Raw genomic sequence first — 19,860 nt, forward strand, 5'->3', positions numbered from 1 at the left:
GGATACGGAGCTGAAGGGAAACAGTCTCCACACGAGAGTGAGGAGAGCATGTGAGCACACGGAGCTGAAGGGAAACAGTCTCCACACAAGTGTGAGGAGAGCGTGTGAGCATGTGGAGCTGAAGCTGAAGGGAAACAGTCTCCACAGGAGTGCGAGAAGAAAAAATGGCAGTCGGAGACACAATGAGGCAGCAGAAAAACTGTTTAATTTGGAAAGTGAGGGTTACACTTAGGGAAGGCCGGGTTCGCATTAACAGGTGTGCACTGTGAAGCCGGACTGGCAGCAAAGGGAGGTCTCTGGACTCCCCATGCCATGCCAAGTCTGAGTCATCATCAAGCACAAATCTGAAGAATCAATGTTCAACGAGCTGACATCTCAAGAATTCTTTTCCAGGGGACATCAAAGAGTGAACCTGAAAGACAGAAGCAGAAGGGTAAAATGTCACGTCCTTCCATCTAAACTCTCATTCTGTACTCACTCCTAAGCACAAGACAGCATTTCAGCCAGACTACAATAACCAGAATGAGGCTGACTGTTGTCTCGGACACTGTGTGAGAGTAGTGTCTATAAAGACAATGCTCACACCTCCTTTGACAGGAGAGGAGCTGAAGAAAGCAGCCTCCAGCTCTCCAACTCAGCAATCCTGGTTCTCATCAGCACCACCGTCCTGCCCAGACTCCTCACAAAGTGCTAGTGCCCAGTATGAGGACACTCGGGACAGAAGGAAGACTTCTCAAGACTTCACAATGGGCCAAGGGCTTTAGAAGAAGTGATCTCATTTTTACTTAAAGTAAGTTACTTTGGGTAAGATAGGAAATGGCTGCAGATGTGGCTGGGTTGCTGCCCCGAGCTGGGCGGACTTCTGATACTAAAACACTTGAGCCTGAGACACCAAGGCCAGCCCACAAAAAAGAAAAAGGGCTCAGGAAGAAAAGCATTTTTGGCAGTAGTTTTCAGAAAACTCAATTCCCAAAGGTCAATTCCCCCTTTTGCAGAGAAGATGTACTTGGAGGGTATTCAAACAACAGAGGCTTCATGTTTTCTGAAATGTTAGCTCAGCACAACTGGGCCCCATGGACAACTCAGAAGAGCACTCTCAACTGTTAACAGAGCAAAGACATCACAAACTGCCTGAGAACCTCCTCCCTGATCGTGAGTCACACCAAACGGACAAAACCTACTGAGAAAGGTACAGGGAGGTCCCGTCTGTCACCCAGGCAGACACCTGGGGACACTGAAAACCACTGTCCACAGAGGTGAAATTAGTGCTGGGCAGAGCTCCCTCCTGAACATGCTCTTCCGCAGCAAGCCCTCTACTCAGACACCTGAACTGCCACCATCAAATCCATCTTTCCTGGATTCTGATCACCCAATTAAAACTGAAACAGAGGCTGATATAAATCAGACCACTGTGCAGAACTCCCAAGAGCAGGTCGGTCTGATCACGCTCATCTTACAAGGCCCGGATCATAACGTCTGAAAACCAAGGGCGCTCCAGAAATCAACTAGGCTAACTCTCTCATCTTAGAAATGACAAAACTAGAAATTGACAGCTTGGACATTTTATCCAGAGCTGTGCTGCCCAACCTAGTAGCCAGCATCTACACAGATTCAGTAAAATTAGGGGAAGTTATGGCTGGGCTGAGGACAGAGTTCAGTAGGTAGAGTACTTATGGAGTATACATGACACCATGGGTTTGATACTTAGCATCCATAAAACCAGGCATGGTGACACATGTCTGTAATCCCAGAAGATGGGGGTGGAGGCAGGAGGATCACAAGTTCAAGACCTTCCTTAGCTATATATTGAATTCCAGGGTAGCCAAGGATTCCGAACAGCCTGTCTAAAAAAAAATTTAAAAATTAAAAAATGAAGGAAATTAAAATTCATTTCCTTGGTTAGTGAGTCACTTTTCAGATATCCACCAACCAACATGGATCACATGACTAGTGGTTACCGTTGTGGGTGGTGCAGACCCAGAACAAGGTGCCAGTAGACGGAGTCAAGTCTCCCAGTCTGCATTGCCGTACAGCTCTCCTGTACCACAGTAAAGATGCCTGACTCTGCAGAAACACCTAAGGTTCAGTGTCCATCTCTTCTTATGAACTTCTCTTTAGTTTTTCCCATTCAATAAAGAAAGCAACTTTAGTATTTTAACAAGCATAATTTAATAGGAAATGTATTATAATACATATTATATATGTGGTATATATTATAATAAGTATTATAATATATATAATTATGTATATGTGTAAATCTAAAAGTCATCACTTATGAAACTTTTGAGTGATGACTTTAGATTTACACATGTACAGAGAACAACACCCACATTTAGGCTCCAGGGGTCCACTCTTAAGTGCCCACTAAATCACTTAGTACCAAGGATTAAAGTCAACTGAAATTTGGCCAAGGATGTTTCCTCGTGGTATAACACAGGTGCGACGCTCTGTCTCCCCCACCACAGGGCGCACAAGAAAACTGCACACTGATGTAAAGCTGCATACGGAAGAGATATGAAGCAGAAAATGTGCGGCGTGGTAGCAACAAAACATTTTATAGATGGTCGGTTCTATAACACCGCACATTTTATTATTTTATTGTGAACAATCCCACTTTCAAGTTCCACCTTTAATGCCCAGACAGTGGGAATAGGAAAAAAGCAACAGGAGAGAGAGAGAGAGAGAGAGAGAAAGGCCCAAATGGAGTCCACAAAACAGTGACCATCATAAACATTAGTGAAAAGAAACTGTGATGAAGGCCAAGCCCCCCACTGTACAAGCAGGAAAACCGAGGCTGCTTAAGGGCCCCACCCTCAGGGCTGGAGAAGGCACTGACTTCCAGGACCCGGGTTCAATTCCAAGCACCCACACAGCAGCTCACAACTGTCTGTAGATCCACCTTCAAACCAATGCACATAAAGTTAAATAAATTAAAAAATTCTTTAAAAATAAATAAATAAAAACATCCCCACCCTCAGGAACCTGGGTGTGCAGTGCAGGCAGGAACAAGAGTGGACACTTCTAAAGCAATGTGACAAATGCAGAATGTGAGAGGTGTGGACCTGAGAGCCCAGACACCAGGGTGACAACTTCGGGTCCCCAGGGGATGAGGACAGGAACAGAATTCCTAGCATGGATCCCCTGAGCCAGGTACAGCAGTGACCTACTGTAGCCCACACTCAGGAGGCAAAGGAGTGGATCGTGAGTTCAAGGGTAGCCTTGGCCACAGAGCAAGACTGTCTCACACAAAACTGAAAATAAATTTAAATGAGAAGAACCCATGGGCAATGACACCTGCTGAGTCCAACTACCTGAGTTCCAGCCCCAGGGCCCAGGTGGCAGAAGGAGGGGCACAACTCCACGTGGTCCTCTGTCCTCCGACCACGTGTCATGGCTGCAACAGCCACGCCCACGACTACATCTGACTACATCTGACCATGTCTCCCCTCTCCCTCTCTCCCCTCTCCCCCCTCCCCCTCCCCCCTCCCCCCTATCCCCTCTCCCCTCTCTTTCTCTGTCTATCTCTCTCTCTCCCTAAAAGACAGAAGACTTCAGCCACCAATTCAAAGTCAATTAATGCTTTTAACCATTAGGACTAACCAGTAAAGAATTAATCTCACTTTCCAGCCCCTGAGGGGCTAAGGAGCTGAGAAAAGGTTACAGGACCCACTCATCAATTAAAAAAATCAAAGATTTGTTGCCCACAGCAGTTCATTGTTGGAGGCAATAAAGGGTCTGGAATAAAGGCAACTGACAAGAAAGGGAGACCCCAGGAAGGCAACCCTGGGTGGTGCTAAGGATTCCTAGCTCAACACTGCCCACTGCTGGCCAGAATGCAAAGCACCCGCCAGTCAGCATTTCAGCTCACCTGAGCCTCTGCTGCCCTCTTGTGACTGGGAAGGAACTAGCTTTTGCCGTTCCACCAAAATATAACTCTGTAATACACTCTCAGCATCTCAGTGAAGGAAATGTACATCCACTAGGTGGCAGCAGAGCTTAGAGGGTGACATCTAGGCTGGTAGGTAGCTGCAACATGTGGTCCCACTCCATGGGTGTGTAAAGTGAAAGGAACATGCCCCTGGCAAGGCTGCAGAATGCATGGGCAGCCCGTTTACACTGGGTTTCATGGTCTGAGTTAATGAGGACGACTGACCAGGTCTCTTCCTCAAGGAACAGGTTCTACCAATATACAAACTTGGAGAGTTGGATTCAGAGTCCAGAGCTTTAACCATTACACCACAGGAGCTGGTGCCCACCGCGGGAGCTGGTGCCCACCGCGGGAGCTGGTGCTCACCGCGGGAGCTGGTGCCCACAGGAGCTGGTGTGTAGGCAGCACTAAATGGACTGGGGTGGGTAACTGGGCAGGGGTAGATACTAACATGACAAACCCACATAGATGTACACACATATACATAATTAAAAGTAAAAAATACTATTTTAAAAATTAAGAAGGGAATCTGAAATTGGTCTAGGGGATGCCTATACTCGTAATCCCAGCATGGGGGAGGCAGAGGATGGAGGATCAGGAGCCCAGGGTCATCTTTCAGTATGTACGGGGTTTGAAGTGACCTTGGGCTACAAGGGACCCCGTCTAAAGCCCAAACAAACAAAAGATGCCTCACAAGGCTCTCTGGATCTCTCAATACCTGGCCTACAAATGGGAACGGCAAACTCATCTTCCTGAGGCTATTTGAAAATAAAGAGATTGCACAAGCACTCAAAACACCAGTGGGAACTCCTGCTGCTCCTCGGCTCTGCTAAACCGCCATGACTTTCACAGCCCAATGACATTTTCTTTTGATCGGCCTTTTCCAGATGGTTTTAAATGTCACCTTCAAATTCATTAAAAATCTGTTATAGATTTTTTTAAACATGCATTCTCAATTGAAAAAAGAACGGTAGGCAGCAGCTGGATGATGGTGGTGCACACCTTTAATCCCAGCACTCGGGGACAGAGGCAGGCAGATCTCTGAGTCTGAGGCTAGCCTGGGCTACAGAGCAAGTTCCAAGACAACAGCCAGAGCAACACAGAGAAATCCTGTCTCAAAAAAAAGGAAAAGAAAAAAGAAAAAATGCTAGGCAGCAACATGAGAATCTAGCTGAAAATGTGCTGCCCTATGGCCCCACATTTCACGTCATAGGAATACGGAAGTCAGCTCTAGTGTCTCATAAATGTCTTCTCGGAGCACTGGGTGCTTTTGCTTTGCTTTGTTATCCTGCCTTCTGAGTTAGCGTAAAGATTGACGCCACTGGGAAACTACAGTTGGCACCAGGAGTACACAGCTAAATTAAAGCCACATAGATGGCACCAATAAATGTGCGGGACGGGGTGGTATATGTCACGTGAAAGATCTCAGGAAAATGTACTGGGCGACCCCGGAGAAGAGATCATTCCACCCTCCTAGGAGCCTCTTCTCTCCACAGAATCTGAACACTGCAACTGGGATTGAAGAGTCTGCATACTCGGAGCCCGTAATTCCCAGCTGAGCAGGTGGCTGAGCTGTTAATATCTGCACTACACGGTTTCTGCTGAGCCTGCTTTTTCGTTTGTTCTGTCATAATTTTGAAATACTGAGTTCTTGGGAGCCAAGTCCTCCTCCAATCATGGCAGTGCCAGGAAATAATTTTTCATGATCTGCTATCTTTCTGAACTTTGAGAACACCCTTGAAATCTGTTCTGTTCCTTCCTAAATACATACCGTAACTCATCTAGAAAACACCTCAGCAAATCTAGTGAAGCAATCAGAAGGCACAGCTGTTGCAATCCCTCCACTGAAGGCCAAAGAGTTACACCTAGTATTCATAAACCCAAGGTGGGCAACACCGGAGGCTCCATTTCCTAGGGACCTTCAAGGCACCCAATGGAAACAATCAACTGGTAACCGGTAAAAGCTGGGATTCACTCATCACTGCTTCTCCCAGACACAGTCACCCTCTTCTCAGTCTCCCCCAGCACTTTGCTCCGATCTCTGGTAACACTCTAATCCTGCTATGTTTTAACTAAGTGTTTATATGGGTCTTTACCTTACGTAAGACAGCTCAAGCTGACCTCCAACTTGATGTGCAGCTGAGGATGAACTTGAACTCCTCCAACCTTAGCCTCCTGGTACTACTATGTCTGGTTTGTGCAATGCTGGTATTGAACCCAGGGCACTCTACCAAATGAAACACAGTCCCAGTGTGGTGGTGTGAAAGACAGTGGCACTATTAGGTATGGCCTTATTGGAGTGGCATTGTAGAAAGTGTGTCACCGGGGGAGAGGGAGAGAAAAGGCTTTGAGGTCTCAGAAGCTCAAGCCAGGCCTAGTGGCTCATGGTCACTTCCTGCTGCCTGTGGATCCAGATGGAGAACTCTCAGCTCCTTCTCCAGCACCACATCTGCCTGCACAATGCCATGCTTCCAGCCATGATGATAATGGACTAAACCTCTGAAACTATAAGCTAGTCCCAATTATATGTTTTCTTTATAAGATTTGCTGTGGTCACAGTGTCTCTTCACAGCAATAGAAACCCTAACTATGACACCCAGTTTTGTTCTTTTGTTTTTGTTTACACTTTTTAAGGTCTCGGCTGTTCACTTTTAAAGGCATTTTCCTTTCCTCTGTATTCCTTACTAGGCACCAACGAGAGATGAGGGAGGGAAGGGAGCAGATCAGGTCTTCAAGAACTGAAGCTGTCTGAGGATGGTGGGATGAAGTGGTTCTCAACGTTTCAGTGACTAAAGCATCCCAAAAGTTACCACTACTTAAAATGAAAGTTTTACCTGAACAAACAGAATTGTTTTAACATGGATTTATGTGCCATCTCAAGTGAGTGACTAGTTCCTGCTAGAAGACGAAATGCAGCCCCTGTGAGCACTGCACACTCTGCAATGCGCCACTCTGGTGTGTCAAGCACTGCACACTCTGCAATGCGCCACTTTGGTGGTTCTTGTCTCAGAGCTCCAATCCACTGTCAGCACTGCACACTCTGAAATGCGCCGCTCTGATGTGTCAAGCACTGCACACTCTGCAATGCGCCGCTCTGATGTGTCAAGCACTGCACACTCTGCAATGCGCCACTCTGGTGTTCTTGTCTCAGAGCTCCAGTCCTTTTAGTACATGTAGTGTGCAGAGGTTGGTCCTGAGATACCTCCCCTAAAAGGTTATTATTTTCTAAGATTCTCTTCTCCTACCTAGAAACAATGATACTAAACTTTACGGTGCACAGACATTCACTGGTGAGCTGCACGAGCACCAACGCATCAATAGACAGAGGCGCTCACGACGATGTAACTGCAGTGGAGAGGCTACTGGACTGCTCTGGGCCCATTTCCTCATATATTGATGTGTATGGAAAAGCATCCAAGTACTTACCACAGCTTGCAGACTGCTGCAGAAGCGTGGCGGTCTGAATGAGAATGACCACAGGCCCATATGTTTGAACGCTTCCACCCAGTAAGTGGAACTGTTTGAGAAGGACTAGGAGGTGTGGCCTTCTTGGAGGAAGTGTGCCACTGTGGATGGCTCTAAGGTTCTTAAAGCCCATACCATTCCCATTTAGCTCTCTACTTCACGCTTGAGGCTCAAGATGTAAGTGCCCAGCTACTGCTCCAGCGCCATGTCTGTCCGCCTGCTGCCATGATCCCCACCACTACAATCATGTACTCTGATCCTCTGCAAGCATGAATACCACTTACTTCTACAATTGCCTCTGCCATGACGTCCTGTCACAGCGATGGGAAAGTAACTAATGCAAGAGAGAGGGTGGAGAAGACATCATCCACTCTGGGAGGGTGGGGCAGAGAGGTTTTCAGTTCTGCCACGGAACCTAGGCCCACTTTTGTTTCTCTACCAGAGTTCTGTAAAGTTTGTTTAGGGGGCATGAATGGCTTCAGTGCCCAACAAGGGATGTAGCAAATGATCAGTCTGGTTCCAAATCTTCTCTCAAGTTAATCCAAGTTTATCATTTAAGTTTGAGACACATATTACTAAGTACCAACTGTCACTCGTTCATACTACTCTGAATGCCTAACAGGTAACAAAGGCCACACCTAACATCAATGACAATCAAAATTGGAAAAACTTCAATACATGTAAAAGCAAAGCCTGCAATTTATCATTCTTCAAAAATTTTAGGGTGCACACCTGTAATCCCAGCAGGAAGGAGGCTGAGGCAGGAGGCTGACAAGCTTGAGATCTGCCTGGGCTACATAGAGAAAGCCTGCCTAGAACAACAAAAATAAGGGGAAAGTTTTAAATCCTGAGTGTATTTCTTTCACAGTCACTAGTAGAATACACTGCATCGAGCACACTGCACTCTGCACCTTAATAATCTGCAGGACTAAGACGTGACTGCCCAGAACAGCAAGCTGATGATCATGCCGACAGCATACACTGAACCTCCAGGAAATTCTGCAAACGTCACAGCACCACAGAACTCTTCCAACTAGGAGCAGAGCCAGCCCCCTCTAATTCCACCTGCTAAAGCCAACCCAACAGGACAAGGCTGTGATCATCACTTACATTCTGCCGACTCCAGCTCCACAACTAAGGACCCGGGAGCAGTTCAGCCAACGAAGTTCATGACGACAAGGTGCAGGATAGTGCTGGCAAAGAGGAAGTCAGCAAAGGCCCGCTCTGGAGAAATGCCTTGGAAATCCGCCTTGTTCTGTGGGTTGATCTGTATTCTCAAGCAAACTGGGTAAGAAACAAAACACAAAGTCATTATCTAGAAGTACAAAACAAATCAGTTCTAATCAATATACAAACACATCCCAAGATGACAATTCTCCTCTACCAAAATGAATGCACACACTCACGATGCACGTACAGGCATGACACCTATGATGTGCACAAGCTAGAAACAGTTCACACCTATTCACAGCACAGAGGGCAATTAGTGCATGTGAACAGAGAAGACGATTTGGCAAGGAAAGGGACTTCTGCTAGATACAAGCTGAATGAATTTCAGTCCAGATGTAAAAAGTACATGCTAGATGATTCCGTATACACAGAACCACATACCAGTGATCCCAGAACTTGGTGGAAGGGCTTGGGGGGAGGGGGACACTGCCACAAGTCTGAGACCAGTCTGGGCTAGAGTTAAGATCCTGTCTTAGCGAAGAGGACCCTAAGAGAGACATACGTAGAGCTAATCTATATGGGAAGTAGAAAGAGACAAGATCTCCTGAGTAAATAGGGAGCCTGGGCATCATGGGAGAGGGCAGAAGAGAAGGGGGGAAGAAGGGAGGGGAGCAGAGAAAAATAGATAGCTCAATATAAACAATTTTTAAAAAGAGATCCTGTCTTAAAAACGCAAAATAAACTATCAAAATAAGTCAAGACAGTGATTTTCATCTTTCATGGATGAAGAGGACCGTGTACGGCACAACAGTGTTCTGTCTTGATCTGGGGTAGTTAAATCAGAGAATCTAAAAACCAATCCCAAGACAGACAATGATGTGGCACCCCCATAACCCCAGCACTTCCCCGGCAAATGGAGGAGGAATCCACGCCATGTCACCCTTCGCCACAGCAAGTTCAAGGTAACCCTGACTACATAAGACAACTAAAACTAGAGCTGCGAGACCGCTTACTGATAAGGGCATTGCCAACAAGCCCTGCAGCATGCATGCACACATACAATAAATAAACTGCAAACACTAAATAGGAAATGCATTAAATTATATACTTTTACAATGTCTTGCTGTTTTTTTGTTTGGTTGGTTTTAGTTTTCCTAGACAGGATTTTTTTGTGTAGCCTTGGCCATCCTGGAACTTGCTCTGTAAACCAGGCTGGCCTTGATCGGCCTGCTGCCTCTGCCTCCCGAGTGCTAGGATTAAAGGTGTGCACCACCACTGCCTGGCTCACTTTTATAATCTTAACTATCATTTATTAAAGGAAAAATAAGGGGGAAAATGATATGTCAGATGCTAAAACTAAACTTATACACAGATATATCTCCCCAACCCTAAGAACTCTCTTAATCTAGCTGATAAAGGTGTCCAATTGTACCTACGTGGGGCTATAATACAACAGTAACAAAAGTTGGGCTGAATGATAACCCCATGAAACACTAAACACTCTCTACAAGATGTGTGCGTAATACACGGCAGAGACTGTAAATACAGCCACTTGTCTGCTCTTGCGGACCTCATACCATAGATAATTATCTTTGATAAAGTTCTAGCAGCCGCCTATCCATTTCAATAGATGGCAGAAGACCCAACACAAGATTCCTGATTAATCTCTCCGGCCACATTTCTGTATCCCTGAAGTCTCTAACAAGGCAGCAGCCGGTCACCCAGACATGAAAAGAAGCTTCAGGGGTATTCTCTATTCAAACACCTTTACGGCTGCAATAAAACATAAAATAAAATCACACCTGCTTCAGGCTAGCATCCGCTCCAGCAGTAACAAAGAAGAGTCCACCCAAAGGAGACGATAGTCACACTGGTGCTCCAGAGTTCATCACCATAGCAACAGTTTCCACCACCCCAGGCACAGACAGACAGCACTTGTCTTTGAGAGGGACACTGACTGGAGTAAGGGAAACTTAAAACCTTGCTGTGAAAGGTCAGGTTAGACCACCTTCTGGGGAAGCAACTGTAATGTTATTTAATATTTAAAATGTTTCTCTTTTGCCTAAGGAATGTGACTAACAAAACAAAGTATGTTTGTAGATGTGAAGGAAAAAAGAAAAAAGGAAATGGTCCAAATGTCATCAAAGGGAATAATTATACTACAAACCTGAGATGAAATCCTATTAATTGTTCAGAACGAGGTAAATTCTCTATACACTGAAAATAAAGCTATCCACTTTCACTGAGTGATAAGCCAAAAGCACTCACTCATTCCAGGTCCCTTTCTGCATGTGTCTGTGGTATTGTATATATTGTGTGTATATGTTCATGTGTGCACACATACATGTGTCTGTGGTATTGTATATATTGTGTGTATATGTTCATGTGTGCACACATACATGTGTCTTTGATGTTGTATATATTGTATGTGTATGTTCATGTGTGCACACGTGTCTGTGATGTTGTATATATTGTATGTATATGTTCGTGTGTGCACACATACATGTGTCTGTGATGTTGTATATATTGTATGTATATGTTCGTGTGTGCACACATACATGTGTGGAGACCAGAGGTTGAATTCAGGAGTTTTCCTCATTCATACCCACCTAATTGTCTTTTCAAAGATTTACTTTTAGGGTGTGTGTGTGTGTGTTTCTCTGTACGCTATCTCTGTGTGCCCTGTGTGTCCAGGTGCTCCTGGAAGCCAGAAAAGGGCAATGGATTCCCTGGAGGTATAGTTACAGGCAGCTGTGAGCCTTGGATGTGGGTCCTGAGAGCCAAACTCAGATCCTCTGGAAGAGCAGGGAGTGACCTTAACCACTGAGCCTCCACCCACTTTACTTTTGAGGCAGGATTTCTCCCTGAACCTGCAGCTCATGGATTCAGCAGGGTTTGCTGGCCAATGAGCTTCAAGGGTCTGTCTGTCTTTTCCTCTTCCCCCAGCTTGGGCTCCAGACATTCCTGTGAGTGCTGGGGACCCTAACTCAAGCTCCTTGTGCTCTTGCAGCAACTGCTCTGCCTCGGGTCCCATATTGCTCTTTCTAAAACCTTAGCTTTTATATATAATTGTTATGTTTATACCCTTATTTCACATACAAATATTCTATCACTTGGTAGCAATCTGACGGAAACTCCGGAGATAAACACAGAACTGCTAACTGCAATGGGATAGAAAATGAGGTCATGTTTGGAGTACCTATAAGGGAGCAGTAGGAAAGCCCTGTGAGGGTGGATACAGCCATGGGCTGATTTAACCCTAAAATGACCATAACTTCAATTCTGTAACAGTACACAAATCAACCACACAAGCATCCAATGTACCTCAGAGGTCATCAGGACTAACAGCCCATTTTTGAAAAGATGTTTATTCTATGTGTATGGGTGTCTTGCCTACACATATATATACGCATTACATGTCTGCCTGGTGCCAAGGAGGTTAGTAGACAGCATTAGATCCCCAGAACTGGAGTCACATGAATGGTCGTGAGCCACCATATAGGTACTGGGAATGGAACCTCTGGAGGAGCAGCCAGTGCTCATAACTGCTGAGCCATCTCCCTAGCCCTCCCAACACCCGATTGGATGCATAAAATGCCTATGTCAGCTGAGTTTTTTTTTTTTTTGGTTTTGTTTGGTTTTGTTTTGTTTTTTGCCAACATGACATATAGAGTCAGCTGAGAGGAGAGAACCTCAACTGGGGAATTGCCTCCACCAGAATAGCCTACGGGCAGGTCTTTGGGGGCATTTTCTTTCCTTTTTTACTTAAAAAAAAAATTCATTTTACTTTATTTATCCGGTGGTTTGTCTGCATGCGTATCTGTCCAACACTTGTGTGCCTGGTGCCCTAGAAGCCAGAAGAGCATGTCAGACCCCTAGAAGTGGAGTTACAGACAGTTCTGAGTAGTCATGTGGATGCCAGGAATTGAACGTGGGCCTTCTGGAAAAGCAATCGGGGCTTCTAACTGCTGAGCCACCTCTCCAACATTTTCCTAACTGATGATTGATATGGGAGGACCCAGCCCACTACAGTCAATACTACACCCCCCCACCCACCAGGCAGATAGTCCTGGGTTGTATAAGGAAACCAGCTGAGCAAGCCAGGGAGACCAAGCCAGCAAGTAGCGTTCCTCCATGGTCTTTGCTTCAGTTCCTACCTCCACGGTCCTGCTTTGCCTTCCCTTGATGATGCGCTGTAACGTGTAAGCCACACAAGTCCTTCCCTCCCCAGGTTGCTACTGGTCATAGTGTTTACTACAGCAAAGCAAAGCAGGACCCTGTCCAAGAAGTGTGGGAGAAAGGTGTGCAGAGGAGCCTCCAAGAATGGCCTGGGAGTTTCTGAAGGATACTTACCATGCCCGGGGACAGATAAGCTGCCCCGTGAGAGGTCAAATCCCTCCAGAACCTATGCTACTCATAAACATGCCACATTCCTCAGAGGCTTTGGATACAAGAAAGGTAAAGAAACACTCTTAAAACATGCTTGCTTCAGAAATGGGCCTTCAGTGTCTCCCAGCACTTCCAAAGATGGGAACAGACTCTTTCCCGAGGCAGCTGCCCCCCGCCCCCGCCGGCAGTTCTGGTCCATCCACTCCATGCTCGTTTACCAAGCATCCTTCTAGGCGCTGGGAACATGGCACAGAGCCAGCCAGGAGTCCGGCTCCCGTGGAACTTAGTCTGTAGAGACAAACACATGTGCTTCCAGTCACAAGTCAGCAACCAAACAAGAACATTCTGGGCAGGGCACACACCGAAGAAAATGGAGCAGGATGAGAAGACTAGAAAACGTCTTTTTAAGATGCTACTAAAGCCCATGTTTGAAGCCAGACACGTAAAGATCTGGGACAGAGCAATCAAGACAGTAAAATCAGTCTTGACACATCTTAGGCATAACAAGTCAGAGACACCAGATATCAGTGACCAAGTCTCAGGAAAGAGTCTGCAATTAAAGGACAGTGTAACAGCACCGCAGGGTCCGAGCACCTGGTGACATAAACGACTCACATTCTTTAAAGCTTAGAACTGCAACGTGAAGAATGGCTTGTAGGACTAGAGATGAGTGACCTAGGAACTGAAGAGCTCAAGGTCAAGCACATAAAAACGGGCAGAAATGAAGAGACAGAGGCATTCTATATTCTGGAGACGACAAAAGCTGGCGGGAATGTGGGGGTCAAGGGAAACTATGGGATCAAGAGAGCCCCCCGGAATCTAGCTGAACAGTCTACTCAAGGCTGACACTGTATGCAGCTAGTGAAGAAGCAGATGGTGGGGCAGGGAAGGATCTATTTGGGAAATATAAACTAGAGAGACAGAACAGCCATCAAGAAGAGAAATGAAGGCAGGAACTACGTTTACTAATTTGAAACTCAGAGGGCAGGCCCAAACTGAAAACATAAATAACACGATAACTGTTCACGCACAGATGGAACTTAAATTCACCCATGGTAAGAAATGCAAAATGAAACACCCAGCATAACGGGGAGGGAAAGGCGGGAGGTGAGAAAGAGCAAGGCAGCTGAGCTAAATGCTAATGGTGAGCGGTGAGGTGAGGTGAGGTGAGGGAGATGCTCTCCGTGTGGTATCAGGGTAACAGAGTCGGATGTGGTGGGAACAGACACAGGAGGCAGAGCTGAGGACTAAGCGGGAAAGGCAGAAACAGCAGCTATTCCTTCAGGAAGTTCTATGACAACAGAGAAGAAATAGTTGGCTGCTAGGCGTGGCTGGGGTTAAAGGGAATTTTTTGTTTTGTTTTGCTTTTTTGTTTGAGACAGGGTCTCTCTACATGGCCTTAGCTGGCCTGAAACTCACTATGTAAACCAGGCTGGCCTCAAACTCACAGAGATCCTCCTGCCTCTGCCTCCCAAGCGCTAGGATTAAAGTGTGCACCACCACGCCTGGTTCAACTTTTTCAAATTAGACAACATTAGAGCATCTTTAAAAGATAAGAATGATTCAAGAGAGAGAAAACCCATGATGCTGAACAAAGAGATAACTCAGAAGTCATCCGGCCACAAGAGGACACGAGCTCCCCTGAGTAAGCGGAGGAGCTGGCAGCTGACAAGAGAGGGATATGACACCCCAGGGGGAAGCAGAGAGCACAGGCACGGGGCAGGCGGCCGCTGAGATTCAATGGACGATGAAGGGGCTCCTGGCCACGTTCACTCTGCTACTGAAAACCAAAATAAACCGTGAAGACAGCCGAAGGAACGGAGAAAAGTGAGAGGTCACGAAGCACATTTTGGGACAGTGAACACACTAGGGACACTGCAGGACCACTGGGCGGGCCGGTAGCCCAGCTGCTCCCATCCTCAGCAGCGCTGCTTCATTCACTGCCTCCAATTCCCTTCAGACCGGAAGTGCAGGGCAGCATCTGTGCTCCTCACAGGTGAACGTGCAGCACCCGAGCAGAGCCTGGCAAACAGCCCTCCATGCTCCTTAAATTAAGACACAGGCCACAGTTAACACGCACAGTGCTAAGCAAGGATGCGGGGGTGGAAGCATTGCCCTTGCCTTCTAGAGGGCAGACAACACAACACATGCAGCCTGATGGGAAAGTCCCATCTCTCTTCTTCCTTAACTCCACCCCATCCCCGACAGACACAGAATGAAGCAAGGACACAGAGCCCTGGCTCAGCTGGGAGGGTCAGCAAAGGTTCTTCACAGGGGGAAGCATCGAACTGAGAGGGAAAGAGTGCCAAGTGAAGGCACAAGAGCCTGACATCAGTCAGGGGACAGTAAGTAACTTCCTGATTCCGGAGCATAAAGGGCAGAGGCTGCGATGAAGAGGAAGGAATCAATGAGGCTGGCTCCCAAAAGAGAAAAAACAAACATGAAAAAACAAGTCATGAAAAACAAACAAACAAACAAACCAAAAACTCGACTTTGGGAACCACAGCCAAATGTGGTTAAGCAGCACAGTCAGGCTGGAGAGTCAGATCAAGCTAAACAATACCAGAGGCTGCGCAGTCAAGATGCAGCCAGAGGTACCGAGAATAAAAAGTAGTGATGGATAGGACATTTAGAAACAGGACAGTCAGCCATGAGGTTGGCAAATTTCCATCTCCTGGATAGCAGCTCAGAGGAGTCCACAAATCTAACAGACACTCCCTCAAGTAGCCAGACCCCAGTCCACAGAAGCCAATGACTCCCTTAAGACAAAAGATACTCTGGATTAGTCTCCTTGTTTCTCAAACTCAAATTCCTTTGGGATTTCTTAACTGCGATACTAAAACTTTGTTTAGTAAATGTCTTAAATTTATTGTTTGTGTGTGTGCGTGCATGTTTACATTAAGTGTACGGATGTGGTGTGTGTGCATAGTGTATGTACGTGTGTGTGTGTGTAGATGCACACATGCCTGTGTGTGCATACTTTCAAAGGCCAGAGGACACCAAGTGTCTGCTCTCTCTCACCCTTTGAGACAGGGTCTCTCACTGAACCTGAGCTGGCAGTCAACAAGACTCAGCAATCCACTTGAAGCTCAGTGATAGAGTACTTGCCTACTAAGATGTATTTTTAGCCATACTCATTTTAAGGACAGACTTAACTACTTCCCACTTACCAGTACTTGAAATGAGCAGATTTCAGTTAGGTAAAAAAAGGAAACTAAGAAAGCTGCCAACACTGGAATGTTAACTCAGAAGCGACAGATGTCCCTCCTCGAGGGAGAGCTAACCATAAGATAAACAGTCTGCTGTGAGAATGAACCAGGAAAGTAAAATTACTCCCTCAAGGTCCTTTAAAAAAACCTACTGCACTATACTGTTGAACAAGCTCATCCTGGCGGCCAGTAACCTCCACCCTCTTCCCGAGACCCTGATAAGTCGCCCAGCCATGAGGAGACAGAAGACACCACCGTGTCTCATCAGACTTTTAAAAGTTTGACGGCAGTGTTCTAAACTGATTTAAAACATACTGACCAATTTCCAAGAGCAAATGCACACATGCACTAATGAAGAGTCAAAGCGAAAGAGCATCCTTCTCCAACTCATGCAACAACTTACAAGTCTGTCCTTTACTTCCAAAAAAGAACTGCTGTGGACGGCTGCCCATGCGTCCACTCACGATTCACTTAGTGTAGTGTAGACACGTGGAGGAGCGAGGACGACTTGCAGAGGTCAGTTCTCTCCCCCCATCACGCAGGTCCCATGGGTCAGACTCGGTGGTTTCAGGCTTGGTGACAAGCACCTTCACCCACCGAGACATCTCACTGGCCCATGTTCTCGTGTTTAATTCTCAGATGATCTCCTATAGTAATAGGTCTGACACCAAAGCTTGAGCATTCAGCACTACGTGGTCCTTCAAAATCCTCCAACGTGATTTCCTACAACTTCCCTTCACCAGTTAAACTGCCCCTTCCATTGTCTTCCAACAAAAAACACAGGGAGAAAAAATCAAAACAAAACTTCAGCAGGTATAAGATTTCCTGTCTCAACAATAGGAACAAAGGCTAAACAGCCAAATTTCAAAATTTTCATTAAAACAAGTTACCAGACAATGGTCTGGGCTAGCAAAAGAGGTTGGATTTAGTAAACCCAATGCTACCAAGAGAAACATGGCAGCCAGGCTCCTGGCACACATCCTTACATCTCAGTAAGTAAAGGGACATGGATCTCTGTGAGCTCAAGACAGCCTGACCAGCAGTTCTACCCAGCCAGGGCTATACACTGACACACTGTGCAAAAAAAGATGGGTGGACGGACGGATGGACGGACAGACGGATGGATGGATTTGAGGATTTAGCTCAGGGGCAAAATGTCCCTGAGTTCACAGGGGCTGGGGGATGCAAATGATAACTTTCTGCAGAAACAATGAATGATCAGAAATTCTTCATTTCTCTCATTCTGTTACCTAAAAGATTTGGAAATCTACTCGCTACTGACTCCAATCTCACTACTAATAAAGTCCTCCCTACTAATAATGTCCTCCCTACTAATAATGTCCTCCCTACTAGTAATGTCCTCCCTACTAGTAACGTCCTCACTGCTGACACCGTCTCACTACTAACAGTGTTCTTTCGCTAAGCAGTCTATTCAATAACAAGCCATACAGCTCCCACTGGAACCTGACAATTCTAGCCTTAACAGGCACAAAAAACAGGCCTGGGAGCTGAAGAGCTACCTCAGTTGGTAAAGTGCCTGCATCAAAGCATAAGGACCCGATGGCTCAGATGCCCAGCATCCATGTAAAACCTGGTATGGTGGCATTCACATCTGTAACTGTAGAGCTAGACAGAACAGGAGGGGGGGGGAGACAGACAATTCACCACACAACAGGAAAACACCCCCCTCAGGCTCTCTGGCCAACCAGCCAGTCCAGTCTAGCCAATGAATGCTGCTGCTCTTTGACCTCCATCTATGCACGCAGCATACAGACATGTACTGACACTTCACCATATATTATATATACATAGAGACCCACAAAGAATATTTTTGAAAAGAAAGATTTAAAAAAAAATAGCACTTGGCATAAGCAAAAACTATCTGCAAAAAAGAAAACGAAAAAGCCAAACTCTTTGACCTTATCATGCAACCTAACTTTTCAGCAGATCACTCTTTTCTGCGGAGTCCTGGGAAGCCAGCATTACCCAGAGGCTCTTGAAGACGGGGTACTTTCAACAGAAGGCTTATTTAAAATCAGCTTCCAGCCCCGCTCTGTTTTCTATACTTCCATAACCAGAGACAAAAATAAAAATAAAAAAATCAGAGGTACTCAGCAAAGCTCTTTCTCCTGGTTGGTTAATATCATTGTGAACAGTACTGGGTACAGTAAAGAGGTGTGTCAGGTCTGGCTGATGGTACTAACATACCCCAAGAAACTTGACCAAAATCCAAAGACTGAGACTACTGACAAGCTAACTTTGCAGCTCTAACTCTGACTGGGGCACAAGTCATGATGTCCTGAGGCCTATTTAAGTTCTGAAAAGCAGAATTATCCCCAGTGCGCCTGAGCTGGCAGTGTGGATGTGTACATGTGATGTGAGATCTATGGTAAGAAGGTATCCCTGTAAATCAAATGTCCAGAGAAATCCAATGCTATATTTTTGTCTGTACCTAACCAAGTCTAATTCACTGGAGGGTAAGAGTGGGGGCAGAAAGCAACAGCTAAAAATCCCCCAAGACACTGCTGACCATCATCCACTATAACATTCTTGAGCCAAACCTATTCCCAGGATTCACTCAATTCCATGGAGCAAGAAAGGTCAGGAGCCAATCCTCATTAAATCTGGAAGTCTACAAGATTACCAAATGCAGAGGCCAGAAAGAAAAGCTAATACACAATTGTATGAGTAAAAAATTGAGCTCGGGGATGAGAAACACAGGGGAACATCAACCATAAGAATATGTGGGCGCAACTAAAAAGCCAGCACCCACATAGCCAGCGTCACAAGCAATCACCAATAGTTACATCCCTATACCTGCCTTCCCCTGGACGGCATGGGGATTAGGCCAAGGTGACAGAAATGGCTCGGGGTTGGCTTTTTCATTTAAGGGTCTACCAACTTTAAACTTGTATTAAAGCTACATCGAAGTTGCAGTAGGATGTTTCCTTAAAGAAGTATTATTAATTGCGGTGGATCACCAGAAGAAAAAAGTGTCTTTACATCTTCAGTTCCAGCTCCTAGGTAACTGTTTGGCATTAGAAACGTAACAGCATTTCTGAGCCTGTTTCCTGAATCCCAAGAAAAGCATGCGTGACTTCACAGGCGACGGCCATCTACAAACTACCAAAGGGCACTGTGAGGACGGCGCTGCGCGCCAAAGTGGAACACTCCTGCCAGCACACAGAATCATTCATTACCCGCTAGGATGAAGCTGCCCACACAAGAGATGAAGCCGGAGAGGAAAGAGTTGAAAGGGAAGGTGCCCACGAGGAGACAGTAGCCGAACTGCAGCGCCCCGGTCAGCAGTATATAAAGGAGATAGGCGTCCAGCAACTTCAGCCGCTGCGGAGTGGTGCTCAAGTACTCATTCAGGAACCGCGAGATGACGGACACCACCGACGCCGACATGACGAACGCAGGACACTTCGACCACCGGACGACCACAGCAGGATGGGGCTCGCGCGTGCGCGCTGGCGGGCCCTAGCCACGCCCACGCAGGCGTATAGGTCGGCCTGGGCGCGTCACAATTAATGCGCAGGCGCAGAGTGCATCACTAGACTGAGAACTACAGCCGGAAATAGATTAGTGCGCCTGCGCCTGGGCTTTCGTTGAGCAGGAGACGTGTACTATACCCTTACTTCCGCCCTGCGTTTGTTGACGCCCACTGTTGTTCTGGCGACGAGATTTGTTACAGGA

At 46.3% G+C, this 19,860-nt stretch overlaps 1 protein-coding gene across 1 annotated transcript; it reads right to left on the reverse strand.

Moving 5' to 3' along the window:
- Positions 1 to 183: 183 nt before the first annotated feature.
- Dad1 (defender against cell death 1) lies at positions 184 to 19,653 on the reverse strand. The gene is made up of 3 exons (XM_041634095.1): positions 19,362 to 19,653; positions 8,504 to 8,677; positions 184 to 412 (listed from the first exon to the last, which is right to left on the reverse strand). The coding sequence occupies exons 1-2, from the start codon at positions 19,570 to 19,572 to the stop codon at positions 8,547 to 8,549; spliced, it is 342 nt and encodes a 113-aa protein (XP_041490029.1). The 5' UTR covers positions 19,573 to 19,653; the 3' UTR covers positions 184 to 412; positions 8,504 to 8,546.
- Positions 19,654 to 19,860: the final 207 nt, after the last annotated feature.

The sequence above is a fragment of the Microtus oregoni genome, unplaced genomic scaffold (assembly GCF_018167655.1).
Source record: "Microtus oregoni isolate MIOR12 unplaced genomic scaffold, Mior012 000045F_ref0000178, whole genome shotgun sequence".
Lineage (NCBI taxonomy): Eukaryota > Metazoa > Chordata > Mammalia > Rodentia > Cricetidae > Microtus > Microtus oregoni.